This window comes from Ips typographus, linkage group LG8 (assembly GCF_016097725.1).
Source record: "Ips typographus isolate SLU linkage group LG8, UJ_Ityp_2.0, whole genome shotgun sequence".
NCBI lineage: Eukaryota > Metazoa > Arthropoda > Insecta > Coleoptera > Curculionidae > Ips > Ips typographus.
In genome coordinates, this window is record NC_138429.1 from 7,892,872 (window position 1) to 7,920,412 (window position 27,541).

The 27,541-nt window shown below is 32.7% G+C and overlaps 2 protein-coding genes and 3 pseudogenes across 5 annotated transcripts; 3 read left to right on the plus strand and 2 right to left on the minus strand.

Moving 5' to 3' along the window:
- Positions 1 to 915: 915 nt before the first annotated feature.
- LOC145733301 (calcitonin receptor-like) lies at positions 916 to 21,188 on the minus strand. Of its 4 annotated transcripts, XM_081986066.1 has the most exons (11): positions 15,655 to 15,780; positions 14,716 to 14,839; positions 8,986 to 9,067; positions 8,583 to 8,791; positions 8,430 to 8,521; positions 8,247 to 8,373; positions 7,973 to 8,193; positions 5,211 to 5,287; positions 4,778 to 4,992; positions 3,227 to 3,436; positions 916 to 1,933 (listed from the first exon to the last, which is right to left on the minus strand). In XM_081986066.1, the coding sequence occupies exons 3-10, from the start codon at positions 9,059 to 9,061 to the stop codon at positions 3,230 to 3,232; spliced, it is 1,224 nt and encodes a 407-aa protein (XP_081842192.1). In that variant the 5' UTR covers positions 9,062 to 9,067; positions 14,716 to 14,839; positions 15,655 to 15,780; the 3' UTR covers positions 916 to 1,933; positions 3,227 to 3,229. The 4 variants fall into 4 exon arrangements, with proteins under 4 accessions (XP_081842192.1, XP_081842195.1, XP_081842191.1 ...); XM_081986069.1 differs by lacking the exons at positions 14,716 to 14,839; positions 15,655 to 15,780 and adding an exon at positions 21,117 to 21,188; XM_081986065.1 differs by lacking the exon at positions 14,716 to 14,839 and having other exon boundaries at positions 15,655 to 15,794.
- Positions 17,299 to 18,699, plus strand: LOC145733299 (alpha-L-fucosidase pseudogene; annotated as a pseudogene).
- Positions 18,903 to 20,782, plus strand: LOC145733300 (alpha-L-fucosidase pseudogene; annotated as a pseudogene).
- Positions 21,189 to 21,222: 34 nt separating the features above from the next.
- LOC145733298 (alpha-L-fucosidase pseudogene) lies at positions 21,223 to 22,628 on the plus strand (annotated as a pseudogene).
- Positions 22,629 to 22,991: 363 nt separating this feature from the next.
- Positions 22,992 to 27,211, minus strand: LOC145733297 (sodium/potassium/calcium exchanger 5-like). Its single transcript, XM_081986063.1, has 9 exons — positions 27,029 to 27,211; positions 25,183 to 25,270; positions 24,924 to 25,125; positions 24,700 to 24,870; positions 24,333 to 24,549; positions 24,119 to 24,283; positions 23,862 to 24,068; positions 23,705 to 23,806; positions 22,992 to 23,645 (listed from the first exon to the last, which is right to left on the minus strand). The coding sequence occupies exons 1-9, from the start codon at positions 27,093 to 27,095 to the stop codon at positions 23,332 to 23,334; spliced, it is 1,533 nt and encodes a 510-aa protein (XP_081842189.1). The 5' UTR covers positions 27,096 to 27,211; the 3' UTR covers positions 22,992 to 23,331.
- Between the last annotated feature and the right edge of the window lie 330 nt (positions 27,212 to 27,541).

A 27,541-nucleotide genomic window follows, 5' to 3' on the forward strand; every position in this document is an offset into this window, starting at 1 on the left:
TCCGAAAATCATGTTAAAATAACGTGTATCAATAAAACTTGTAAATTTTAGTTTGTTATTTCGATTAACACGAAAATGCTAGAACAATTTGCGTATGCAAGCAGTTTGTATTGATATTATGTAGATTCACTGTCTTATATTAAGTTGTTGTGTAAACACTGTGTTTATGACACTGATATGCAAATACGTTAATAAAAGCTTTTGATGTTAGATTCAAATCAAATTATACTTGTAGGCGGATAATTTCCATGTTTGTATCTGTAAATAGTGTTTTGGTTATGAAATTACTTACTCAAAAAGTTTTGCACTCAATTATTCTGAACCACTGGACATTTTTGGAGAACTTAAACGATCAAAATCAATAAATTTTATTGAACTGTTACCCATCAGAATCAACAGCAAAATGTGGGTCATTAACATCACCAATGCTAAGTAATGTTTGACTAGGTTTTGTAAATTATTAGCATGGTGTAAGTCTACATGACTCAAAAGTTTTTCAGAAAAGCAAAAATTGATGTGTAGAAAATTATATAAAAAATATAGACATTTTGACATTCAATAACTTTTAAAAAACTGTGTCATTCAATGAATTGAGTCTTTGTAAATAACTTTGATGTGTTATTATTTAGTGTTCTTTAAACTCTTTTTAAGGAATTTATCGCAGAAGATGATCATGGTGTGATTAGATCAGAAAATTTTGACCTGCCTAAAATTTTGTTTACATTACCCGTTAATTGCTGAAGCAAACAAAGTTGTCTGTATATTAAAGTGGTACTAATTTTGGCAAATTGTACGTCTAATATGTTTCGTCACATTCGCAAATTTGCTGCAGAAGTTTTATACAAAAACAGTCCTTTTTGCTGTTTACAACCAAACTACAGACAATCATAGGAAGGAAAATAAAACCTCAAAATCTCATTTTGATATGTTTATTTCACATTTTTTTCCACACCCATCTTAAGCATAACCTGGTTCTTAATAACTATAACACCCATATTTTTGTAATTGTAATCACTTAAACTAGTAACACTTACGTCAAACACACTGATTTAGTTACCCAATTCCAATAGTTTTTAGGCCCTTACTATGCTAATTAATATAGGTCATCCTAATACTTCTGTTAAACCATTAAAACTTTAATGTAATAGCGTAATATCGTATACCAGTCTATATTTAAACTTTGTACAATAAATTTTAGGAAAATATAAGAACTGCATTAGTCCATTTTTGTTATATTAACTGTTTTTTGTGGAATGGTCCAATTTGTTTTTTTCTTTTAAATTATATGTTAGTTTCATAACTCTATAATAATGTTGAAATTTTGGGAACTAGTGATTTATTTGCTAACGAAGACGTGAAACTCATTTTTAATAAAAGTAGAAAATCCACTCCGTTAAGATTATTCTGGAAAATGAAGCACAAAAAAATCTTTGATTTAAAATTCCACACCACGCGTTTGCCCTTCTGCTGTATTGATTTTTACGGTTGATTATAAAGTTTGGTGTCGATGAGAACAAATATCTGATAAGATAAAGAAAAAAAGTTATTTAATTTACTGCCCAAAAACCAACCTATTATATCAATATTTTCAGACACCCTGTATAATAGTATTTTTTGCAGTTGTATTTACAGAATTATTCTTAATGGAATTTAATTATTCAAAGTCTAAGCATTATTTTCCCCTTATAATTTAATGCTGTACAATTTAATTTTTATTTTCTATAGATATAGGTTATATAACCCTTAAGTGTAAACATTATACAGAATATGTTAGACAACAGAGACAATCAAAAGTCTTGAGCACCTGTCTATATCACCCTGTACACATATTTAACTTTCACATAAGTAGTAATTTCTGCTCTCTAACATCCTTACAAACTAGTGGAAAGAATACCTTATTTTAACCTCCATTTTTTAGCTTCATTGACTGAACCTGAAACAAAAAAAAAACATAATTTGTAGGACACGTGAAGCAAATAAAATCTGCCTTTCTTTCTGATTTTAAAAGTGGTCGTTTTGTGTTTTAACGATACGAAATATCCGCACCTAGAATGCAACTTTAATAGGATCTAACAACAGTTAGAGCAAATGCTCCATTTGAAGAAAGTTTTATGGCGTGGAAATTGCAACGGAGATGCAGTTTTATTGCATTACCGAACCATAAAAGTTGCATATTTTTAGATTTGAAAAGGTGTTTTAGGGATGAAAATAGATTGTACTGTCCAAAATAATCTTGCGTACGTTGCATACAATATGACACCAGCACAATTAGAGTTGTAAAGTTATCTGTCAGGTTACATCTTGGCTGAAGGTTTACAAGCCTTGAAAGAAGTTTTATGGTTAGTTTCAGAAAAGGTACGTTGGTATTGCCATGATGGCAATCTCTGAGATATTGACAAGTATCTTTAGGTTTTCAAAAAGTACGTCTCCAGAATTTCTTTCTTGACATCTTTAGCTTTTTACTTTATCTCTTCTCTCTAGGTTGTCTTGAAATTGCTAACTTTCAGTACTTTTGAGCCATAAGCTCAAACCACAGACTAAATCAACCGTCAAAAAAACTTTATATTATTATGTTGCTAATGTAGAAAATTGTGATTTTAGAATTTCAGCAATGTAACCAAACAATACAAAAACAAAAATCATTAGATCAACGCTTTGTCATAGTCAAGCAATTGCAATTTGAATATTGCTTCTGATTTGAACTTTAGCCTCAAAACTTCTCCCATTTCTAAATATAATCAACAATGTATTTCCGTATTTCCTGTGGTGTGCGAATAGTTGATTTAATCTAGAACATCGTGTTCAATCAAATATCTCACACAAAAAGCATTTCCTCAATTAGATCACATTTTACTACCGTTACTTTTGTATGGATAATTTTAAAATTAAGTTCAATATTTTTGGTGTGATTTTTTTTTTGGATAAATTATCCGACTGAATGAGTAAAACAAAAACAAAAACTGATTTCGTGCTATTTAGATATTCATTAACCGAATTTACATTTTCAAATGACTGAGAAAATTACGAATCTCCGGAAAGATATTTACCTAATTTTCTCTGACATTTCACGGTTATTAGCTTTGTGGACAATATCGATCGGGGGAAACAGCTCCCGTTTCTTTTTCATCCTAAATATCACTTATTTGTTTTTCCTTTTCGGGGTGACATTTGAGCTCTGATAAAATTTTATTTAGCCCACGGTCTATTAATAATGGTGAGAACTTACACTTTAAACTTTCACCGAACAACTCTGAACGGATTTTCGTCGAATTGATGGACCATTTCCATTGAGCATAAAAACGGCAGCTGCACTGTCTCCGGTTTGGTAATTGCTCCATCTGGTGCTTTGTCTCGTTAAACTTCTTTGAAAACTTCTTTTAATAGCTTGATGGACGTCGTGATTGGCAAAACAGAATAAAATGGCGCAACACAAACCCTGAAACAACTTTTACTTAAATTTGAAAAACATTTTAAACCTTTGCCTGCTTAATTCTCATTTTTGTCCATATAGGTCATTTCGATCTTTTTAGATCTACCCTATCTATGGAATTTTTCTTGTGTAATGAAATAAGACAGCACTGAATGTTACACAACAAATTTAGTGCACATTGAAGATCATAAACAGACTATACAAATCTAAAGCAATTTTTCCTCAACTTTTCAATTTTCGTCAGCTTAACCCACAATGATACCCACTACAATGGCATGGCTAATGAAAATGCGTTGAAGATTGAGAAAAGTCCTTTACAGCCATAAATTTTGAATGAAAAATTAGATCAAATTTGTGTTCCACTCATCTGGATACGGAAACACGCATTTTTATAAGATGATCCACATCAGTCTAAATTTACTCTCTGAACTGCAATAAAACGTGATACATTACAATTAATTAAGTTACTTTTAAATAGCATTCCCAGAGCAAATAGCAATCTATCCAAGCAGAAGTTTTCGTGTTTTTGTGTGCTCATCGGGAAGTCGGCAATTATAGAACGAGACAAAGATAAATAGAGCTGCGACTTGGAGCTTTGGAAAATGTTATTGCAACTTGGTTTACTCCACGCAATGCAAAATTAAATGATAGATATCGATTTAGTCTACCAAAACCTTAATTAATGCTCTTCACGAGATTCATCATCTAAACGTTGAACTTGATTGATATTTATTATCTTTACGAGTGCAGGAATCGATTACTTTTATCCTTATCCATTGAGACATGTTACTTACTTTGCTAAAGTGAACATTTTTGAAGCATTTTGATTAATTCCGATAAAACAAATTGCAAATTTAGTGTACACAGTCAAATTTGAAGCAAAAATTTGAAACTTGACAACAACACACCTGCCATTTTGTTATTGAAACGGTAATTTTTAAGGTCACATGTCCAAATTCCGGACGTAAAGTGTCAGTATCTGTCATTCCACTTATCAAAACTGTCATCCTTACGCGAGAACTGTCAAAACTTGTAGTGTCAATTGAGAAAGTTACGAACAGGGCAGACACGAAAATTTGAAGTAACAACTGACAAGTGTCAAGGTCGAACTGTCAGAAAAAAAACACAATCTGTCATTGTACTTGTCATCTGTAACTGTCAAAATTTAAAGTGGCAAGTAGAAAATTGTACGATCGTTATACAAAACCGTCATTCTAACACTTTCTGTAATTTTTTCAAAATTTAGGTAACAAAGTGTGAAACTCTTTTGTCACCACTGTCATTATCAAGCTAAAAGTGTCAAAATTTAAAAAGTTGAAAGACAACATTTGCTGGTGGTTAACTTACCTGATATGGTATTATAATGACACCAGTGTAAACATACACAATATACATGGAATCCTCGTGATGGGGTGTTACTGGAATCAAAATAAATTGCAAACCAAAAAGGGGAGTCAAAATCAGTGCGGCCCTGACAGCCCTACGAATTCCAACTGGGGCCGGATTAGGAGAATTCGGATGCATAATTGTCAAAATCACCCTTAGAATGTTTATTAGAACAACTGCAACAAAATACAAAATTATTTGGAGTGTTGGATGAGGGATAAGGGTCGTAATTTGGGAGGAAAAATATAGCCTCTACCTCGACAAACCCTAATTTACCCTAAACAAATATTTAGTTTTGTGATTGAATCTAAGAAAAGTCTTGTAAACGGTTTGATAAAACCTCTATGCACTGGTTTAATGGTTGGAGTTTTTTAGTTAGGGGTGGAATACTTACTCATCGATAGGGAGAGGGTGAACACTATTGGTACGCTGATAAACCAGGATCCAAAAGCTTTTTCGTGCAACCAACACCTGAAAAAGTTAAAAAAATTAAAATCGATAAAGAAAAACACGTAAAAGTTTGTAAAAAATCATCAAAATCAAAAATCATTTGCTTAAATGGGTTCAGTTGAAAAAAGTTGGTCATATTTTTTGGCTTCTGCAGGGCTTTAAACTTGACTAGCGGTTTAACGAAGTTTGACCATTAGCACTCATTCATTTAATCCTAAATAACTTTCTTATTTGAAAAACGTTCTACAGATTATTATACATCAGTGGATAGCCAGTGAAATGGGCTTTCTAACGGTATATAAATGTTGATTGGTTGGTCATATTTTTTGGCTTCTGCAGAGCTTTAAAGTTGACAAATGACTAAACAAAGTTTGATCATTAACCTTGTACAATACATTCATTTATTTGATCCTGAATAAAAGAAAATGGTTGGTCGGTACCAACTTTATTCAAAAAATCACCTTTTCTGATTTGCATTTGCATTCTCAACTTTAAACGAACTCTTTGTGGTGAAATGCATTTAAAATGAGGTTTTTAAATTACTTCCTTACTTGCTTTACCCAGGACTTTTCTCATCAGTAAGAAGGACGATAGATTGTAAAAGTCCAATAAATTTGATACTGTAAAGGAGTCTGCACTAGGAAAACACTCGGGCATCTTAACTTTTCTTATACCTTCACTTACTTGGAAATCGTGTTTTGTTGAAAGCGAAAGGCTAACAAGGTAAAACCTCCTTAAGTCTGCAGGTGCCTTGGAATTTTTCGATTATGGAAAAGTACAAGGAATAAATGAATATAAGTTTGAATTCCGAATAAGTTGAATTTAATACTATACTTTTTGTCTAATTAAAAGCAAAAAAAGCTAACTCACCCTTAAAATCTCAAATAGAGGGAGGGAGATTAAAGAACGTGCTTCTTACCTTATTTGAGGTCATTCCGTCTAACAAAATTCAAAAAAGACGACATTTTTTTTTAAATCTCATTTTGTCTGCTAAAAAAAGTAATCATAACTGACAAATATTTGTTATCTTACCAGAAAGGAGATTTAATGCTTCGTAAACAAGCTTTTGATTCAAAGCTTCAACACAAAATTCAGGGTTTTTGATATTTAATCGAGCATATATTTAAGACTGAGAAATTCCTTTGTGACCCTTTCGGTTGGAAGCGTAAAAAGACCGAATAAATTAAGGGCGCTCGTTTATTTTTTGTTTCCTGATGGCGAAAAGAAAGGACCAAATTGGACGATGCAGGAAGAAAGCAAAGTGGTTTTTTCCTTAGAGTTAATGTGTTCCTAATACTTCCATGTTGACCAATCGATAGTCGTTGCAGTGTAATTTTTGAGTACTGAACTCTAAGGATAACAAGTTTTAGAGCCACACACTCAGAGAATAATCCATCATTTCTTTGTTCAGGATTTATACGCGTTGACAACATATTTCTAAGAGCAAATGCGTGCGGAATTTAAGTAATTTTTCATAAAATGCAGCATGGAACAAGCTTTTTACATTTCAGAAATTTGAAATTAAAAAATTAATTGGACGATAGTCCAATTAGGAACAAACGGAAAGAGATAACTTTATGGACCTTATCAATGTTTTTCCGGTTTTTGCATTAAAATTCGTATAAGCTAGGTATTGGCATTTCAAATATTGATTCCAGTTTAATTAATACACGGAAGCTTGTTATTGTTATTTTGATTAAAAATGTATTTACGAAGCAGTGGTTTGTCTTTGGTTTACCTAGGACAAAGTTTTTAACTTGTTAATTTTAAAAAATTACAAAAGTGGTTTAGTAGTAGTGCTTTATGTCTCAATGTTCTTCAGAAGCTGTTCTAAAACTAGATCTAAACCCTGATTTTTTACTGATTTCCTACAAACCGTAGTAAATTAATCTTCAACGCACAAACAACTCTACTATTTTTAATGGACAGGGCGTTAAAACACTCGACAGTTCAACTGAGTTATCTGCAAATATCCAATCCCAATGAGTTACACCGCTAACCAAAGTACACTGGGTTATTCGAAATTAAACTTCATCCAAAATTAACAACACAAAACCGCGTTTCCTGATTTATGGGTGGACTCGAAGATAAATACGACCAAATAATACAACTGAAAAACAACGTTCCCCGCATATTAAACGATCGAATTTGCAGTGTTTATTCAGTATTTTTTTGAGAACAATGAGAGAAAAACTGGAAATTTAATCCTGAACTATATGGGTAAAAAGGGTTTGATTGATTTGTTCAGTATTAGGAAATAACGCAGTAAAGTGTGTAAATTCAGCTGAAGAATCTAGCTTGATGATTTTAATGACAAAAATGGATGTACAGGACAACTATTGGTAAATGTTCTATTCAAAAAGTTCCAGAACAAGGTAAATTAATCAGAAGTTTGTCTATACGTCCAAGTTTTCTTCCCAGATCCTTTTTAGGAAAGTTTAATATACTTTGAGATATTTAGTGGACTCAAAGCCATCTCTATTAGGTTTTGCATCTCAAGCAATATTCAGTTATTATTTTCAGTAGTATTACATTAAGATAATAATGCAACTTGAGGGAGTTTGAGGTTTCCTAATCTCTATTCCTAGCTATTAATTTACCGTAAATTCCTGCAACTAAACCTACAAAGTTGCAAACTACAATTATCTCATACATGGTCTTACCAAGATTGCTCGCATTTCTGAAACTTAAGTTATTTTGACTTACATCTGCGTGTCTTCTGAATAGTATATCCTTACTAAGGCATGCACCAGCACGATAACAAACGAAAATCCCCAGCCAATGGCATAAAACCATTTGATGGTTTTTTCCTCTCTGACGAAGACCACAACCAAGGCTAGATGCAAGTGTAAGGCTTCGCAGAACATCCACATGTAGTTGGCTACCATGAAGTACTCTTTAACAATGTGAAGTACTTGACACCAGTACTGCAAACCAACAAATAGTACCAGGAACTTAAATAAGGTTAAAATCACTTTACAGGATTTAGTATAGTTACTGAAACCACTTCAACTACTTCCCTGTACCAAATGATCCAGGTGATGTTGTTCAGTATAAATGATAGGAATAGTTGGACGTGGATTTTAATTCGAGTGCATCTTAAACCCCTAAAAATTTATTTTTTTGAGAGATTTTTAAATTGTGTAAAGTGGATATTACTGACCTAAATGCAAAAAATATGCCCAGCGACAGTACCAACGCCACTACAGAAACTGAGTATCCAATAACGTAGAGAAAGTTGATAAAACTGTAAAACTACAAAATATACACACATTACCCTTTTAAATTTTAATTCAAATGTGAAAACTAAACTAACTTCTAAAGACTCGTAGTTAATACATTCAGTATAGTCTGACCAGCTGTTGTTACCAAAAGTGGTGTACCAAGAACCATTGGCCATGCATTCTTTATACGCATATTTAAGGGTGCTGTACACTTCATTTTTAGGGCAGGAAAGGTTGGCTTTTGTTCCTGGTGGTGTTTGAGGCCAACAAAGGATTGTATCGTATGTTTCCGGACACCATCCTGAAACATTTTTCAAACTTGTTATCATGTCGGAATTTGAAAAACCGACACTGATGATATATTTTATACGCGGTTTGTGATTGCGGGTATTTTGAGGCAATAACTCTTACACACCAGCTGCACACGACAACATTACAAATCTCAGCAAGTGCGCTATTAAGGAACGTATACAAACATCTGAAAACATTAGTTACCTTTTATGGTGTTGTTAGTTTTTCCGCAAGTAGTGGCATTAGGTCGGTCCACATAAACTGTGCTGTTGTTATACATTTGTTCCTGGAACAAAGAAAGTTATACAGCTACTAAAAACTGCAAGTGCAACACCATTTGGTAAAGTACATTCACTTTCCTGCCGGATAACAAAAGTATAAAAGCGACAGCAAATTTAAATATTCATTTGCTAAAACTTTAATATTCGTCTACAAGCCCTTAATACCTTCCTGGGATTTAGCATGAAAGGGTTTAAGTGATGTCAGGCATTACAGGGAAATTCATTAATAAGAATTTACTAGTGCTTGGTCATCATCCCCAAGGATTTGGTGAATTAAACCAGGTTAATAAAATTAAAATTCTGAATTTTTTGTTAGCTTGATGATTGTTGCTAGTTATATGAACTTCATCCTAAAATTCAATATCTAAGTTTACTATATGCAACGTTAATGAAATATTGGACGTAATGGTGACTCAAATTACACCCAATTAATTAGAAAATTTTAAAAAAAAATTAATAAAGAATAGATTTTACAGAAAAAAGTTTCATAGAACAGCTGCTTCAGAATCAAAGAATAATAACTGCACATTTTTCCTAATACATGTGGAAACTGTCCCTTTCCTCATTAATGTACTAGATTCTAAATACTATAAAAGAAAAACTCAAATTTGAACCATCAAATTTCGAACAATCTATCAATATTTCATTAATTTCACACAATGTTACAAATAGAGCAATTCCAAGAGATGATATTGCAGAAGAGCCATTATCATTATCTTAATTACCCCATTGATTACCCTTTTGAATCGGTTATTTTGAAAATTACTTTTTGGGTCTCAGCTGGATTTATACATATAGGAAAACAAAAGTAGGTCAATTTGGCTAATATTTATGAGACAAATAAAATCGCTGTACCCAACAGTTTAGATGTTGCTGAAAAACTTTATAAGCTCGAAAACAATCGCAGTAATAAATTCCACCTGATGTGATCCTAAATCTGACTCTGATATCATTAACTTTGTTAATTTATCAACGGTAATGAATTTAGATTCAATTTACGCGTTTGTTAATGATCGGCTTTTTATCTTTTTTCCGTTTTCCCTCTTTGGCAATTCGTCAGGGATAAGGTAACCGAAACAACCTGATAAAGCCTAGTTCAAATTGTTGTTTTGCTCATTACTGCCAGCAATAATCTTTTTAAGGCTGTTTTGGCAAAATTAATATAACAAACTCGTAAATCCTAAGAGTAAATGAAAACTTCAGCTATGCACGTCAGAAAAAAAAAACCACTTTGGTTAATGTTACGTTAAACAAATTAGGTACTAATTCCACACGTTTATACGCCCAAATCGTTTTATCGCATGTCTATTACTTTTTCGTTGACGGTCGGTATGAAATTGATAGATTATAGATGAGTTTAGTATCGCTTAACGTCAACAAATATATGTGAAATATTAAAAGTATAAACCTTAAGTAAATATGGTATTTATAGAAAGCTGAACGTTGAAAGTGACGTGTTAGAGATCACATAAAAAATTACCTACTCTGGTGTTGGCAGGTAATTAAATTTACCTGGTTAAATCCAATATAGTTAGCGAAAAGGAGCAAAATGGGTAAATTTGCAAAGCTGAAAGTATAGAACCTCTTTATTTTCTTAGAGCGTTAGCTTTCTAAGTTTGTCTAACATTTTGTAATTTATTGTGTCATTAAAAGGATTCAATTATTAAATGTTATTTAAGTGTTTATTTGGTCTGCTATATCCGAGTAGAAATTTAAACTTTTGCTATAACAGAGCACTCTGGCAGTATTACAAAATTGTTAAGTAAAAATAAATCGCTTTCTAAAATTACTTTGAAACTTACTGGTACAGTGAAATTATTTATTAAGCAACTATATTTTATTAACTGAACTGTTAATTTCATCTCTGGTTTAGTGCTTCGAAACAAATTAGGGGAGATCATTATCACATGGCTCCAGCCTTTCTGATATATTATTTCACTCTTATATCAAAACGACGATAATTTTTTTATATTAATGATATTAATACAGTTTGAAGTGGTGAATACATCAACTGCTTCAATCCCGAATTTTTTTATTAACATTTTCACTAGTAATAATGTCTAGACTTTGTATATACTTTTGACTGTTCGTCAAAAAGAATGGGACAGCAAATTTTTTGGTCAATTTTGAGCGGCTGTTTCTTTAAATTGATTCACTCGATTTAAATATTTTTTTTGAGGTTTAAAGGGTTTTTTTCCTCTTTCTGATGACCTAAATAATCAAAAGTTTTAACGGATCCGAAATTTAATCTAACGACATTTCTCTCAAAAAAAAATTCTTTTTCAAAATAACCTTAATGGAGCCTTGTAGTCAATATCTCTAAATTTTTACTTTTCTTGTTTTTAATTTAACTATTTTTTTAATTTTTTTGTGGGAGAGGAAAGGATTAGCAAGGTTACACTTAAAACTAGCCAATTTAAGTAAAAAGCTCAACCTGCGTTATACAGGGTGACCCAAATAAAACTTTGAAAACGAAATCATATTTTTATCAGAACTCTTGGAATGTTCGGTGATTTTAATGGAAAATAATGATAATGGATTAAGAAGCACACTATTTGATTAATGATCCAATTTTGTTTTGTTTGACGATTAAGAGCCGTTTATAAAATTTGTTGGTAAATTTCAAAAATGACTTTATTTTTACATTTTTTTTATTCAATTTCAATTCAATGTGTTTTTACTTTTATTTACACTCACTACTCCTCTGTGGGAATGTGGACTACTTCTTTTCAATTAAATTGGATAGTTTTAAGTGTAATTCAGCAAAAAATCTAAACAAATTGTTGAATTTGAATAAAGAGATTACCAATAAATTTTATAAACGGCCCTTAATCGCCAAACTGGTAAAAACGTCTAGATATATGAATCATTAAACAAATAGTGTGCTTCTTTATCCAATATCATTATTTTCCATTAAAATCACTGAACATGTCAAGGTTTATGATAAAAATATGATTTTGTTTTCAAAGTTTTATTTGGGTGACCATGTGTACCGCAGAGGAAACTTTTTACTGAAAATGGGTAGTTTTAAGTGTAACCATTCTTTTTCCACAAAAAATTTAAAGAAATTATTAAATTAATAACAAAAAAAGTAAAAATAACCCAATTTTTGAAATTTTGCAATAAAATTTGTAAACGGTTCTTAATCACCAAATTGGCGAAAACGTCTAAAGATGAAAAAACAGTCGTTCAAAAGTTACCAAAAATTTTCAGTCAAAGCGGAAGAATTCTTGAGGTGGTCAATTGCCCAGAAAGCCAAACATATTTTCAAGAAGAATTGATTTTAATTCGCATCAGAAAAGAAGAGTGGCAGAATGTTTTGAGCTGCCGTGTATACCATTTTTATCTAAATATTAACAAACCGTCACAGTCAATAAAAAGATGCAAAACTACTGACTACATTAGATTACTTTCTGTTTTGTTATGCAAATTACATCAACGGCGATTTAGTATTATAATTCATGTAAATAGCTTCAAGAATATGCGTCGAAAAAATTGAGGGATTTTTATAGTCCGTCGATAATTTATGAGGCAAATATGGGGGATGAAAATCATTAGAGTAGCATCCAGTGTATTAATTAGATAGAGGTTGGGGTGTGTCTATTTGAGTGACGTTATGTTTTTGACATGGGCAAACTTGGATGATATGTTTTAAGGCTATTATCGAGCATTATCCAATATGTAAAAGTTTGAAGGTAACGTCAATAACGTTGAAAACCTATAGTCAATCATTGGTTGTTTTCCAGTAAATGGATTTGGTTGTCAATCAGAATTTTATTGTTAGACCCAAACCCAAATACAGGTGATTAATTATTCGACACAATATACCAATGATACCGTTTACATGACAGGGAATTTATTCTTAGTAATTAGGTAAACGACAATTTAGTTGCTAGAATATCAAGTGAGTTTCACGGTTTTTTGTTCAAATTATTTTGGACTTAACGTGAAAAAGGGACGTTTGTATAAGAACTGACCAAAAACATATAATTTTATTCCTTGATGTAATTAAGCTTTAGTGAAACTTTCCGCCTAATAAAGCTTTCGGTATATTCATTAACCTAGGATTTACTCGAGTGAACACGCAAAGAAGCATTATGTTTTTGCAAGTTAAAAAGTATTTTTATGAATATAATTTTGGCAGTTCTAACATACAAATATGTTTGTTTATAGGTCCATGAGTGGAAATTGTACAGTCATGACGTGTATATTTTCATAAAAGTCATAAGCTTGAAAATCATCAAAATCTTCTCCATGAAGCTGTAAAATGACAAAACTATCTTAAAACTAGTAGAATCAGTTAAAATGTACATGAATAGTTTTTTAGAGCTTTATGAGCAGAATTTTTGACATATACGACGTAAAGTTGTTTTTTTTTTGGAGCTAGTTTCAAAGAAGTCAAAATGCTGCAAACTGTGAAATATACAACTCTACACAGTTCTAATTCATTCAGTGTAAAGTATAAGAAAGTAAAACAAAACTTCAAAAAACTTTCAAAACAGTGAAATCTGGCTGCTTTGGAGAAATTTATTTTTAGGAGGCACACTGGTTTTACGTTAGGTTAGTGTTGTCACTAAAATTAGAACGCAATTAAAACTTTATTTTTTCAAGTTAAAAAGTATTACCTTAATTAGGTTAAATAACATTAAAACCTTGAATCTGTCAAACAAAAACGAGCGTGATAAAAGAATGAAGGAGACTAAAAACAAAGTTTGCGAATTGGCATAAACAGGATAAGTTGAAAAGTTTATATGTACTTTACGTTAAACTCTGAATCAAAGAAATTCCGACAATGTCTGAACTTTTAATGAGAATAAACTTTCAGTGCCATCAAAAAGATCAAGTCCAATAAAATCCAATTTTAAAAAACATTATCTACAAGACAGAAATGTAAAAATTGTGAATGGAAATATGAGTTTAGTAGCTGAAGTTTGTAGATCACAGAATACAAATTTGTTAATGAATTAAGTTTAGTAATTTTGAGCAACTATGGTTGATGATCAAGAAAATCTGTTTATACAGGTAATATTGACATTCACTGTTAAGCATTTTTACATTCCAAATTTTGATAGTAATTCTTGAAAACTATTATCAATGACACTAATTCTACATAAATGTTACAAGAAAACCTGCAGAAAGGCAGAAGTGGAAGTATTTTACCATAGATTACCTTTTTAGAAGCTCTAATCAATGAATAAAGCTAAAATACTTACAAAAAGATTGACATTTTGGTTTTACTTAAAAGAGCAATGAACAAGGTTTTTTTAAAAAAGTGACTTGATATTTTCCTCATTATTTTTCGTAGAAAAGAAACAACATTTCTTATCCCTAAGTTACAAAACAAAGTGAAGAAACTGTCACTGTATTGAGAAAGTAGTAATTATAACAGACAAAAGACAAGGAGAATATTAAAATTAAGAATAAGAAACGATAAAGTTTACTCTATTGTTGATTCACCCTGTACTAGAAAACCAAAAAAAATTACTATAAAACCTAATAATCCTAATTAAATTTATAAATTTAGTAGTTAACATTATTTAAGTTAACACAATTGAACTGTTTTGGGAATTAAACCTAATTTTGCTTTATAAAACTTATTTAAACTGTTAACCTAAATTTGATCATAAAAGTGTTAGTTACTATTTAAACTTACCTAAGTATTTGAAGTTGATAAAACTAATAATTTAGTAAATCATCACTGTTGCACCAACCAAAACTGTCACATCATCAACACCTGTTCGGGAAACTTTTCGCTAATTTCCAATTGGGAGAAAGTCCTGAAAAAAGTTTTTCGGCAACTCAAACAATATGCTAATCTAAAACTTCTTCGTGAAATACAAGGTAAGCGAATTCGCGAGTTTGGCTCTGGATATTTTACGCCGCCTGTTCCGAAATTTCCGCCGTTACTGCCGACAAAACTCTGGATAACCAGACTGGAAATCGGCAATTGCGCTTCACTTTCCATTTTGGATATAACATCAGGCCTCACAGCCAATTCTGACTTTATCTCAAATTTATGTAATTCTGTTTAATCCGAATTAGATATGCGACCCTATAACATCCCTGGGTTGCTATAAGGGTAGAGAAACCAGATAAGTTTCCAGTTTTACTGTTTTACTAATTAACCGTGAAATAAGGTTAATAATAAAGTTGAGCAAAACTTACAACAGTCTCTAACAACCAAATGTTAAAGAAAAAACATTGAGTATAAAATAACAACGTTATGTTGATTGACCATTCAGGCAAAAAGAATCACAATCCTCCCTTACAACTTTGATATCAAACAACAAGGGTGGGTCACGATAAACAGACTGAAAGAGAAAGATTTCATCCACAAAATTGATTAAATCAATTCAGTTTTGTGTAAAAAAACTTTTTGACAATACTAACAATATTTTTAAGCCCTAAATACTATTCAAGGTGATTTCCTTTAACCAATTTTGATAAAGGTCACATTATGATTGCTGGATTTCAACCAGCTGAGTTCTGTTAAATCAAGTTACATCTTGAAAGTTTGTTCACGGATATCCGCCTTAAAGTTTGATCTTGTGAGGGTAAACTTATTTTTAGGTTTAACAAGAAAAATACTCACTAAAAATCACTTTTATCAATATGCACTTTCACTTATTTGCTCAAATTCATCCCATTTTCCTTTCCTTGTTAAGTATTCGTATAAACGACGGTTGATCACAATGATCCACGTAAATTTAAAGACAACACTAACGCTTCTTTAGGTTCCATATTTTAATGTACCCACATTGAACGTATTATTTAATTTAAAATAATTGCAAGTTAATAGCAATTTATCGAATTTTCAAACGTTTATGCAGACGTCCGACAGTTAAGTTGAGAGTTATAATAATAGAATTAATATAATGATTAAGAATATGTCAAAGATTAAATTTTCTGTTATATAAAATTGTCATCAACAATGGGTAAAACAAATTACTCAAGTAACTAAAGTAAATCAAACAGTGAAGCAATTTTGCTGCAATTATTTTGATATAGGTAATGAATATTTTCTAAAATTTTAAGGTGGATCCACTAAGTCAGATTGCAGTTTATTTATACAGTAATTTTCACATAACACATAAACTGTAATAAAAGAGTACTTTGTCTTTTAATAAGTTTACACATAATTAGAATTTGGTAAACCAAATAAAAACGTCAAAACAAAGCATATGAAATGATTATTTTGTGTTTTATAGGTTGTTTATAATAATATTTCATTTAACGTTTATCATTTAAGAGAATTAACTAGTAGTAAAATTACAACATTTTTCCTAAATCGTCAGATTATTATTATTATAAATCTAAAGTATTCTAGTTCTCTAAAAGTCCCAGCAGCATTCTTATAATATAACCCGTGACTTCACATAATAATTTCATTAAAGCAAAATTCAAAATGCGAAATAGAATATATCCCCCCTTTGCTCAACAAATTTTCATTTTAACTTTCTCAGTCTCTAGAGTATTTATGAAGTGCTTTACAAGAAGTGAACTTCGTAAAGTTTTGTAACTTAGTTTCTTCCCGTAGAATTAATAGCGCTAAATATACTACTTAAAACGGGGTTTTGGGTGACAATTTGAAAATTAGTATTAACACAAACTTTCTGTTAATAAATATATATCCTAAAATTAATAACTTATGTAATAAAATTGATTAAAAACGGCTTCGATACCAACAAAACTTGGAAGTTGTGTAATAGGCAAACCGAAAGTCTTCATTCCTTCTAATTTAAACATGAATAAACCACTAATTACAGTTTCATTAATCAGCTTTTTGCAGTCTAATGAAATGAGCAATTTAGTCTCGAAACAGTTCCTAATTTGATAGTATAAATAAGCCAAAAAGTGGAAACGACAATTTTGTATAGCTATATTATCATTTGAGTAGGATAAAGGGTTGTTTTATTATACTATAAACAGTATAAGTGATAGAAGACATTTGATCCTGAGTTTATAAGGGGCTGAAAAGGGTCAGTTACATACAACAAAAGACTGGCTGACATCAAAGGGAGATATATTATCCAATTCATTTCCCTGAAGAAAGCACGTGATATCTATAGAATCTTAGTAACTGGTAGAGCTTTCCAGTATCAGATTTAATCCTTTTAAGTGATTTAGGTGAACAGTGGCTAGTAAATAAAATTTTTGGTGTCAAACTTGCATTTGCTACTAAGTACTCCAAAGATAACGATTATAATGGCTAATCAAAAACCACTTTTATTAAAGTAGCTCATTTCCTTTTTGCTAATACACTATGAAGTTCCTTTTAAGTTCAGCGTTTATCCTGGTGTGTGTTAGTGCTTTAGTTGAGGAAAACTGGGAGAGTATTGACAGTCGCACTGTACCCACTTGGTACGACAAAGCAAAAGTGGGAATTTTTGCCAACTGGGGACTATTTTCAGTACCAAGTTACGCAAACGAGTGGTTTTGGCATGAATGGAAATCCGATCAAAACGAAGAGGTTGTGAGTTTTGTTAATCAAAACTACCGTCCTGGATCAACTTACCAAGAATTCGCAGAACAACTAACTGGAGAATTTTTCAACGCTACTGAATGGGCTGAACTGTTTAAGAAAGCTGGAGCTAAGTATGTGGTGTTTACTAGTAAATTTCATGATGGATTTACCATGTGGCCTTCTAAGTACACTTACTCTTTTAATTCTGTCGATCAAGGACCTCACCGAGATGTTGTGAAGGAAGTTGGTGAGGCTGTAAGAGCTGCTGGACTTAGATATGGTCTTTATCACTCATTATTAGAGTGGTACCATCCCTTATACTTAAGTGATCTAGAAAGTGGCACCACGGATTTTGTTGACCAAAAAGTATACCCTGAAATGGTTGAACTGGTTAACACCTACAAGCCTGATATACTTTGGTCTGATGGACAGTGGGACATGCCTGATACTTATTGGAAGTCAACCAAATTTCTAGCATGGCTTTATAACGAAAGTCCAGTCAAGGATGAAGTTTTAGCCAATGATAGATGGGGAAGCAATGTCACGTGCTTGCATGGGGATATTAGGACCTGTATTGACCGGTACAATCCAGGAGTGATCCAAGCCAATAAATGGGAGAATGCCATGACCATTGACTGGCATTCTTGGGCTTTCAGACGGAATTCTAATATTGACGATTATGCCACCACAAAACAGTTAATAGATCTCCTGGTAGAAACAGTAAGCTGTGGAGGAAACATTCTGATCAACGTTGGACCTACTAAGGAAGGACACATCGATCCTATTTACCAAGAACGTTTAGTTGAGTTAGGGGAATGGTTGTCTATTAATGGAGAAGCAATTTATGAGTCAAATCCTTGGGTGGAACACCAAAACGACACTTTAACCAGCGGTGTATGGTACACGCAAAAGGATGGCGCCACATATGCATCAGTTTTAACTTGGCCAGAAAACAATTTACTCAATCTAGGTGCAGTTCAAGAGATTTTTAATGAATCAACAGAAGTTATAATGTTGGATTCCTACCAAGTACTTAAATGGTTTAGGGATGATGATGGAGTTGTTTCTATAGAATTTCCTGATAAAGCCACAGTGTCGAGAAATGACGTATGGGTTTTGAAGTTTACGTAAAAAAACTTGTTTCTGCAAATAAAATGAGTGATATTACAAAAACTTTAGTTTAATTACAAGCAAACTGGGTTACCAAAATGTGCGTTAGTCCATTAAAACATTGATGTCAATATCTTCATCCTTTACCAAGGGAAAAAACTTGATTCATCTTGTATAAACTGATTTATCACTCATACTTTTTACCAGAGTCAATTTATACAGTGGTTAATTTAGTTAACTAATCTAAATTGCAACATTTTAGAGAGTTTTCTGCTCTTTGCCATGTAGGATAAGTACTAAATTCGAATCATTCTTCTACGTTGTATGAACTATCTTTTGACGAATAATTATAATTAAACTAATTCTAATCATATTCTAAGTTAGTCAAATATTTACAAAAAATTGATTGACCCGTTCACTATCATATTTTACATTGAAATTTCTTGCAAAATACATGAACCAACAAAACTTTTTATTGCAATTCCATTAGCAAGAATAAATTTAGGAATCATTCTCCTTGCAAAATCTTCAAATCATTCCTCTATATCTTTCAAAGCTGTCTTCAAAAGATGAGCATTACATATGACACAAAATTGTAATTGAAATGTATCCTAACCAACTTTACACTGTTATTTATTACAAACCTAACAGTTGTTCCAATTACAGACACCTCATATATTTGCTATAGTACTCAAGAACAAAAAAACAATTATCATCCTTTATCAAAACACTTTAAGTCTCATCAAGCCTGTTTCTCATAACCAGTTCGGTTAGAAGGTTTATCATGAAATTATTAATACATTTAGCATTTTTGGTGTGTGCAAGTGGTTTGATTGAAGAAAACTGGGAGAGCATTGATGGTCGAACTGTTCCTGATTGGTATGATAAAGCTAAAGTGGGCATTTTTGTTCACTGGGGCTTATTTTCAGTGCCCAGTTATGGAGACGAGTGGTTTTGGCGCGAATGGAAAACCTCCCACACTAAAGAAACTGTGACTTTCATGACTCAAAACTATCGTCCTGGATTTACTTACCAGGAATTTGCTAGTCAACTGACTGGTGAATTTTTCAATGCAACTGAGTGGGCTGAACTGTTTAAAAAAGCTGGAGCTAAGTATGTAGTTTTGACTAGTAAACATCATGAAGGTTTTACGTTGTGGCCTTCAAAGTACACCTATTCTTTCAATTCTGTGGATCAAGGTCCTCACAGAGATATAGTTCAGGAAGTTGGTGAGGCTGTGAGAGCTGCTGGTCTTAGATATGGTCTTTACCACTCTTTGTTAGAATGGTACCATCCTTTGTATATAACTGACCAGGCCAATGGTACTACAGATTTTGTTGACCAAAAAGTTTACCCAGAAATGGTGGAACTAGTAAATACCTACAAACCTGATATACTTTGGTCTGATGGTGAGTGGGAAATGCCTGATACTTATTGGAAATCAACCAAGTTTTTGGCATGGCTCTACAACGAAAGTCCAGTAAAAGATGAAGTGCTAACCAATGACAGATGGGGGAAAAACGTCACTTGCCACCATGGGGATATAAGAACCTGCATTGACAGGTACAATCCAGGAGTGATTCAACCTAGCAAGTGGGAGAATGCAATGACTATTGACTGGAAATCCTGGGGATATAGACGAAACTCCAACATTGATGATTATGCTACTACAAAAGAGTTAATAGACCTTCTGGTAGAGACAGTAAGTTGTGGAGGAAATATTCTGATCAACGTGGGACCTACTAAGGAAGGACACATTGACCCAATTTACCAAGAACGTTTAGTTGAGTTAGGAGAATGGTTGTCCATTAATGGAGAAGCAATTTATGAGTCAAATCCTTGGGTGGAACACCAAAACGACACTTTAACTGAAGGAGTGTGGTTTACACAAAAAGATGGAACCACATATGCGTCAGTTTTAAATTGGCCTGAAAACAATTTACTGAAATTAGGGGCAGTTCAGGTGATCTTCAATGAATTGACAGAAGTTATAATTCTGGATTCGTACCAAATACTTGAATGGTTTAAGAATGATACTGGAGTTTTCATACAATTTCCTGATAAAGCCACTGTATCCAGAAATGACGTATGGGTAATAAGGTTTACGTGATTAATAAAATTCTGTCTCTTAGAAAAGCAAGGAAAAGAGTTTTAATATTCTTGTCCTTAAATTTCCAGATCGGTGAAGAACGCTTAAGGAGAAAACTTTGATTATTTAAATTGATATCTCATCAACTTCTATCAACTCTAAACTTATGGTTAAATCGTGTATGTCAAGAAAAAAAGAATTTTAGTTGGCAACACTGCCTTTCACTTTTAATTACTAAAAAGGGTCTTCCCTGTTTTCCGTCATATGCAAGGAAAATTTTATGAATGAGCTACATAATATGGATAATAAGTTGCTGAATCACCTTATTAGGCTCATACGTTACACAAACGTATCTATGCAAGATTAAATTATGAGTTTGTGTGCCACTTACCAACAAGAAAAACACCTCACTTAGTACTCCAAAGTGAAGAAAACAATTTGTTTAATGGCTTTTATCACTGTTTACCAAAATACTTTAGATTTATTTTAAATAGCTTACTCCAAACAAGTTTCTCTTACATTAGCTTGTGTATTAAACATGAAGTTAGTATTAAGTTTAGCATTTATTCTGGTGTGTGCCAGTGCCTTGGTCGAGGAAAACTGGGAAAGTATCGACAGTCGAACAGTTCCTGAATGGTACGATAAGGCAAAAGTGGGCATTTTCGTCCACTGGGGTTTATTTTCAGTTCCCAGTTATGGAAATGAGTGGATTTGGCATGAATGGAAAAGTGACCAGAACGCTGATATTGTGAATTTCATCGAGAAAAACTATCGTCCTGGATTTACTTACCAGGAATTTGCAAGCCAATTAACTGCGGAATTTTTCAATGCAACTGAGTGGGCTGAACTATTTAAAAAAGCTGGAGCTAAGTATGTTGTCCTGACTAGTAAACATCATGAAGGATACACCTTATGGCCTTCAAAGTACACTTACTCCTTTAATTCTGTGGATCAAGGACCTCATAGAGATATAGTGCAGGAAGTTGGTGACGCTGTAAGAGCCGCTGGTCTTAGGTACGGCCTTTACCACTCATTGTTAGAATGGTACCATCCCTTGTATATAGCGGACCAGGCAAGTGGAACTACAGAATTTGTGGACAATAAAGTTTACCCAGAAATGGTTGAGCTGGTTAACACTTACAAACCTGATATACTTTGGTCTGATGGTGAATGGGATATGCCTGACACTTATTGGAAATCAACCAAGTTTCTGGCATGGCTTTATAACGAAAGTCCGGTAAAAGATGAGATATTAACTAATGACAGGTGGGGAAGCAACGTCACGTGTTATCATGGTGATATTAGAACCTGTATTGATCGGTACAACCCTGGAGTGATCCAAGCCAATAAATGGGAAAACGCTATGACTATTGATTGGAATTCCTGGGCATACAGACGAAACTCCAATATTGGCGAATACGCCACTACCAAACAATTAATCGACCTTTTGGTAGAAACAGTAAGTTGTGGAGGAAACATTTTGATCAACGTTGGACCAACTAAAGAAGGACACATAGATCCCATTTACCAAGAACGTTTAGTTGGGTTAGGAGAATGGTTGTCCCTCAATGGAGAAGCAATCTACGAGTCTAATCCTTGGGTGGAACACCAAAACGACACTCTAACTAGTGGTGTATGGTACACGCAAAAAGATGGCGCCACCTACGCTTCGGTTTTAAGCTGGCCAGGAAACAACTTGCTGAGATTGGGTGCAGTTTCGGAGATTTTCAACGAATTTACTGAAGTTATAATTCTGGACTCGTATCAAGTACTGGAATGGTCAAAGTCTGAAGATGGAGTTGTTACCATTCAATTTCCGGACAAAGCTACCGTATACAGAAATGATGTTTGGGTTTTGAAATTCAACTAAATGTACCCATTTGTAATAAAGTTAATCTGTTGATTTTGATAGTTTTGTTCTTTGCGTTATACACAAAAACTAAATATTAACTTAAATTGTTCAAAATTCTACTAAATCACTCAAAAAAGTGAATTTGTAGGTCATTCAATTCCTAACTTTTCTTGAACATATCTTCAATGATTTGGCAATTTTGATGTTTGCCAACTGCTTTTCCAGAAACGAGTCCTGTAATACATGAATAACAATTTTAAGACACTCTCATCATTTAGAGCGATTATCTCCCTAAATGTTTGCAATGGTTTCTAGAACTATCTTAACCAAATTTAAAATCTATAAGGTTATGTTTTATCGTTTTTTCTAGTGCGTTTCTTTTTTTCAATCTCAGTGAAACTCAACAATACAATATTGTTCCAAATATATACCTAAATATTTATTTTTAACCTTACAAAAAATCTTACTGTGCTATTTAACAATAAACATGCGTTTTAACATTCAAACTTAACTTTAGCAACAATATCTATTTACAGAAGTTTTTTACATTTTCAAGTAACATTGTTCTGGTCGAACACTTGGACCACTTTTTATTTCGTTGTGTTGATAAATCGTAAAACTTTTATCTAAAAACATAAAAGTCTGCAGAAATATTGTGTTAGGCATTCACCCTGAGTAAACTTGAAAAATCAGTCAATTACATCATACACTAGATAAGATCTAAGCAAATCTCCTTAATTTCATCTTGAAATACTTAACCGTCAGTCTTAAACCAAACCATTTCTGCTAAGCAAGCCAATACGATACAAACCGAGTATACTGAGACTAGAATCAAACCAGTTCTTTTGGAAAGAGTGAATTTGTTTAAGAATAATGTTAAGTATAGAACGATAGCTACAAGCAATAAACCCATAATAATATACACTATAGCTCCTGATTCAATTCGGAGAAAAGCGCATTCATTGGTACCCATTAGAATGGTTTTGAAGAACCAGGGCATGCCCAATGAAAATAGAATGTTCATGGAATTTGCTCCTAATGAGTTGGAAACACCCATTTTACCTTCACCTACAAAAAACACATTATTAGTGTGTGTGTTGGCTTATAATACCATGCAGATGACTTACCTCTTCTGGTCATTATAGCAATGGAAAGTGATTCAGGAAGCGATCCTCCAGCAGCAACAAACGTCATACCTTGTACAGTTGATGGAATATTTAATACAGAACCTGAAATTAAAAAATACTGAAATACTGAACACACATCATGCTAGTTACTACTTACCAACTAAAGTAACCATCCAAGAGACCATATAAGAATTACCACCAATCCAAAAGATACAGAAAAGGAATGTTATCGGCCACAAATTGGGATGCAGCTTAGGATTGGGAATTGTGCATCTAAGTGCCATTTTAATTGGCCAAGTATAAAAAAATAAAAACTTGGTAAACCAACCCCCTTGGGGTATCCTAAATGGGCTTTTTTTGATTTCTGGAAAAACAAATTTTAGTTGTTAGTTAGTTAGTTATTTTTATGCATACCTTGAATTTCAGCCTCTTCCAAAGCTTCACGTTGTCTTTTGAATTCTTCGGGGTTTTCAAAAGCAGATCGTCTAGTGTTTTCAGCATAGGAACCGAAAGCTGAAGCTACTGATGCTCTTACCGAATCCCTGTTGTAAATTTTTTCAGGATCTTTGCTGCCTTCCTCTAAAAGTCGTACGTTAAAATTTGGCCAGCAACACTATGGAGTGCTTACCAGCTTTGGACACTTTTCGGTCAAAATGTTTTCTCACAAATCTGGACATTCTAGGGTTTTGGAACATAATAATGAAGTAAAGGAAGTAGCAAATGAAAAGCACCAATCCTTCGTACCAGTAGACTTTTCCGTCATACACAATTCCAACCAAAAGCATTATAGCCATCATGTAAATGGTAATATCTCGAGTAACAGGCCACCAATCCAGTTTGATAGGCTGAAAAGTGAGAACATTGTGTTATAAGGTATAGATTTGAAGGTTTTAGGCCATGCAAGTAAAACTAGTCACCTTACCCTATCAGTCCAAAACTAGCAGCATTAAAACTAATAAGTTTTTAACAATTTGAATTAGTAATACAATTCTTACCCTAATGGCAGCCAAAGAACCAATAGATGCAACACCCAACGAGTTAAACATAGATGAACCTACAATAGTTCCAATACCTAAATTAGATCCAGTGATGAAAGTAGCAATTAAGTTGGTGAACAGTTCTGGACAGGACGTGGCCACAGACATAAAAGTGGCAGCTCCAACATCCTAAAAACACCCTGTATATTCTCCAAATGATAGTATAACAAGCGAAATCTTACAGCAGAAATATTAAGCACTTCACATAATCTTTCAATGGAAGGAATAAAATATTTGTCACAGACGATAGCTAGAAGAGTGAAACAGTAAGATCCGACCAAAATGCAGACGATAATTCCTCCACGACGTAAAATGTCGTCACTCAAAAATGGCGGAAACTCGTCCTCATCACTCTCATCAGTTTTATTGGCTTCTGTGCATACTCTGATAATTAAGAATTTATTAGTATTCTCACAATGTAAATAAGTAAGGTAGGCTTACGTTTCACTTTCTTCTAACAAATTGATTAAGAGCTGACTGACATTTTCTGTTGGATTCCGTAACTCTGTCGGTTGTGACAGGTCAAATTCTGCAAAGTATTTTCAATCAGTTTTAATTTGGACGACATTTTACACACAAATTGTCTTAATACTAAAATTAGTATTAATACTGACATTGCAAGTATAGAGAATGGGCCAAATGGGACATTTTGTAATTTGAAGCGCAAATCTGCAAAAAAATGGCGATAACCGTTTTTTACGTGTTGTGTCAACTGGCCTTTGTTGCAAGCTTAACAATTGGATTATCAAAGTCACGTGGCATGTCTCAACCAATTTCAACTTTTGCAAAGTGTCTACAGTTTAGCAAATTTTCAAAATTATATTTCAAAAGTCACGTGACTGATTTTGACAGGTGTCAACTAGCCTCTACAGTGTTGCAAGCTTAGAATGGGCCTGTCCCACAATTTTTTTTTATTTCATAACTACAAAGACGGATTGAAAATATTATACCCGTATTTTTTTGTTTTCAAAAATATTAAGTCTAAATAGAAAAAAAATGATAATAAAAACTACATTAATCTCATGTTTTAAATGCCCGCCGCCGGTGACGTACTACACTATCAACCAATCAGCGACAAGAAGTGAAACAGTTGGCGTGCAACAGCCAATAAAATCGCCCAGAATTACGTACGTCACATGCGCGCCAAAACAGATCTTTTAAATTTAATGGACAAATTCAAACTAATGTAGGAACATTTACGACCATAATTTTTTCTTCAAGAATATGAAAAATTAGTTTTTTGATCCTATTCTTTCGATTCCAGTCATTAAAACAAAAATTTATGATATGTGGGATAGGCCCATTACTATCTGGCATCGTGTGTCTAGTGTATTTCAGGTGCGTTATTTCTGAAAATATATTTCTACAGCAACTTTTTGCGTAGAATCCAGCCGTGTAAATATTTTTCTTCTATTAAATACCCTTTTCGGGAATTTTTAAGTCTATTATAAAAGCTATAATATAAAATAAAATATGATTCCAAAAACTTGGTCCAGCAATTCTCCTAACAAAATAAAATTATTTTTGTAGTCATATAAGACACTTGTCAAAACTTTTTGCAAATTAAAAAAAAAACAATAATTGGTCAATACTAATACAATAAGTTTACACTGTCTGTGTGTTACACACTAAAATTATCGGAATTTTTTCCTTCAAGAACAATAGCCACTTGTAGATATTAATTAAATTTTATAATGAAAATTAAAACACGTCTCTGATAAAGTATCTTTAAGCCTGAAGAGTATTGATAAAGTGCAAACTTGACCTTATACCTTCCATTTATACAATTCTTCCTTAAGTTGGAGTTAAAAATTGTCCTTTAAAAGCAATCAACTACAATAGAAACAATAATAAATTTCTCACGAGTATCAGCTTAATTTTCAGTGTATTTTTTACATATCATTTATCACTTTATTATCTAAGTAATTCATTGTGTCTGATCTTGGAGGTTTAAAAAAGAGCCAAAGTTTTGTATTATTGTTTGGAAAATAATTGTTGTTTTCATGGTAATAAAGGCACTGGATAATTATCAACAGTTAAATTAAAATTACTAATTTTATAATCAGTAACAAGTGGATACTCAAAATAGTAGCCAAACATAATTATTAATAATTGAATAAAAATAATAGTTTATGACTTCCGTCAATAAATTGTTTAATCTACAATAAAGTTTAATTCCACCAGAAGATTAATAATTTCAAAGTTTAAAGTCAGCTATTTTAGCGATAATTGATAGGACGGAAAAAAACTAATATGGATTAGATCAAGTGACGCATTATGAACTTACCGGCTGTAGAACAGACACCGAAAATTCCCAGCAGCACCAAACAAACTATACTTTGACACTTCATCATCAATATTTAATCAAACAACGTTGTTGCAGCCCGAATTCCACCGTCTCACAACTCCATAACGACAGACGTTACCATCAATGAATCTATCATCCATTCTATATAAATGGGTCTGCATTTATCTGAAATCTATTGAAAAAGACTTTGATAAGATAACTGGCAGATTTGCGGATTGTGTGTTATTTTTCTTGTAGAAGGGTGTGCGTAATCAGTCGGTACTCAAAAGATAAATAGTTTCAATATATTGTATTAATTGTTTATTACTACACACTTCAGACATGTTGGTTGTTCGGAGAGTATATTGCCGAATGGATCATATTTTTGCCTTTAATTCCTTAAAGAACTGGAAAAACTAGAAGGATATTTAGTTAACATAATTTACACAACCACATTCTCTGAGATATGTTGATTTAAAAATGTTTTATTCAAACATGAAACTCAGCAGGAAA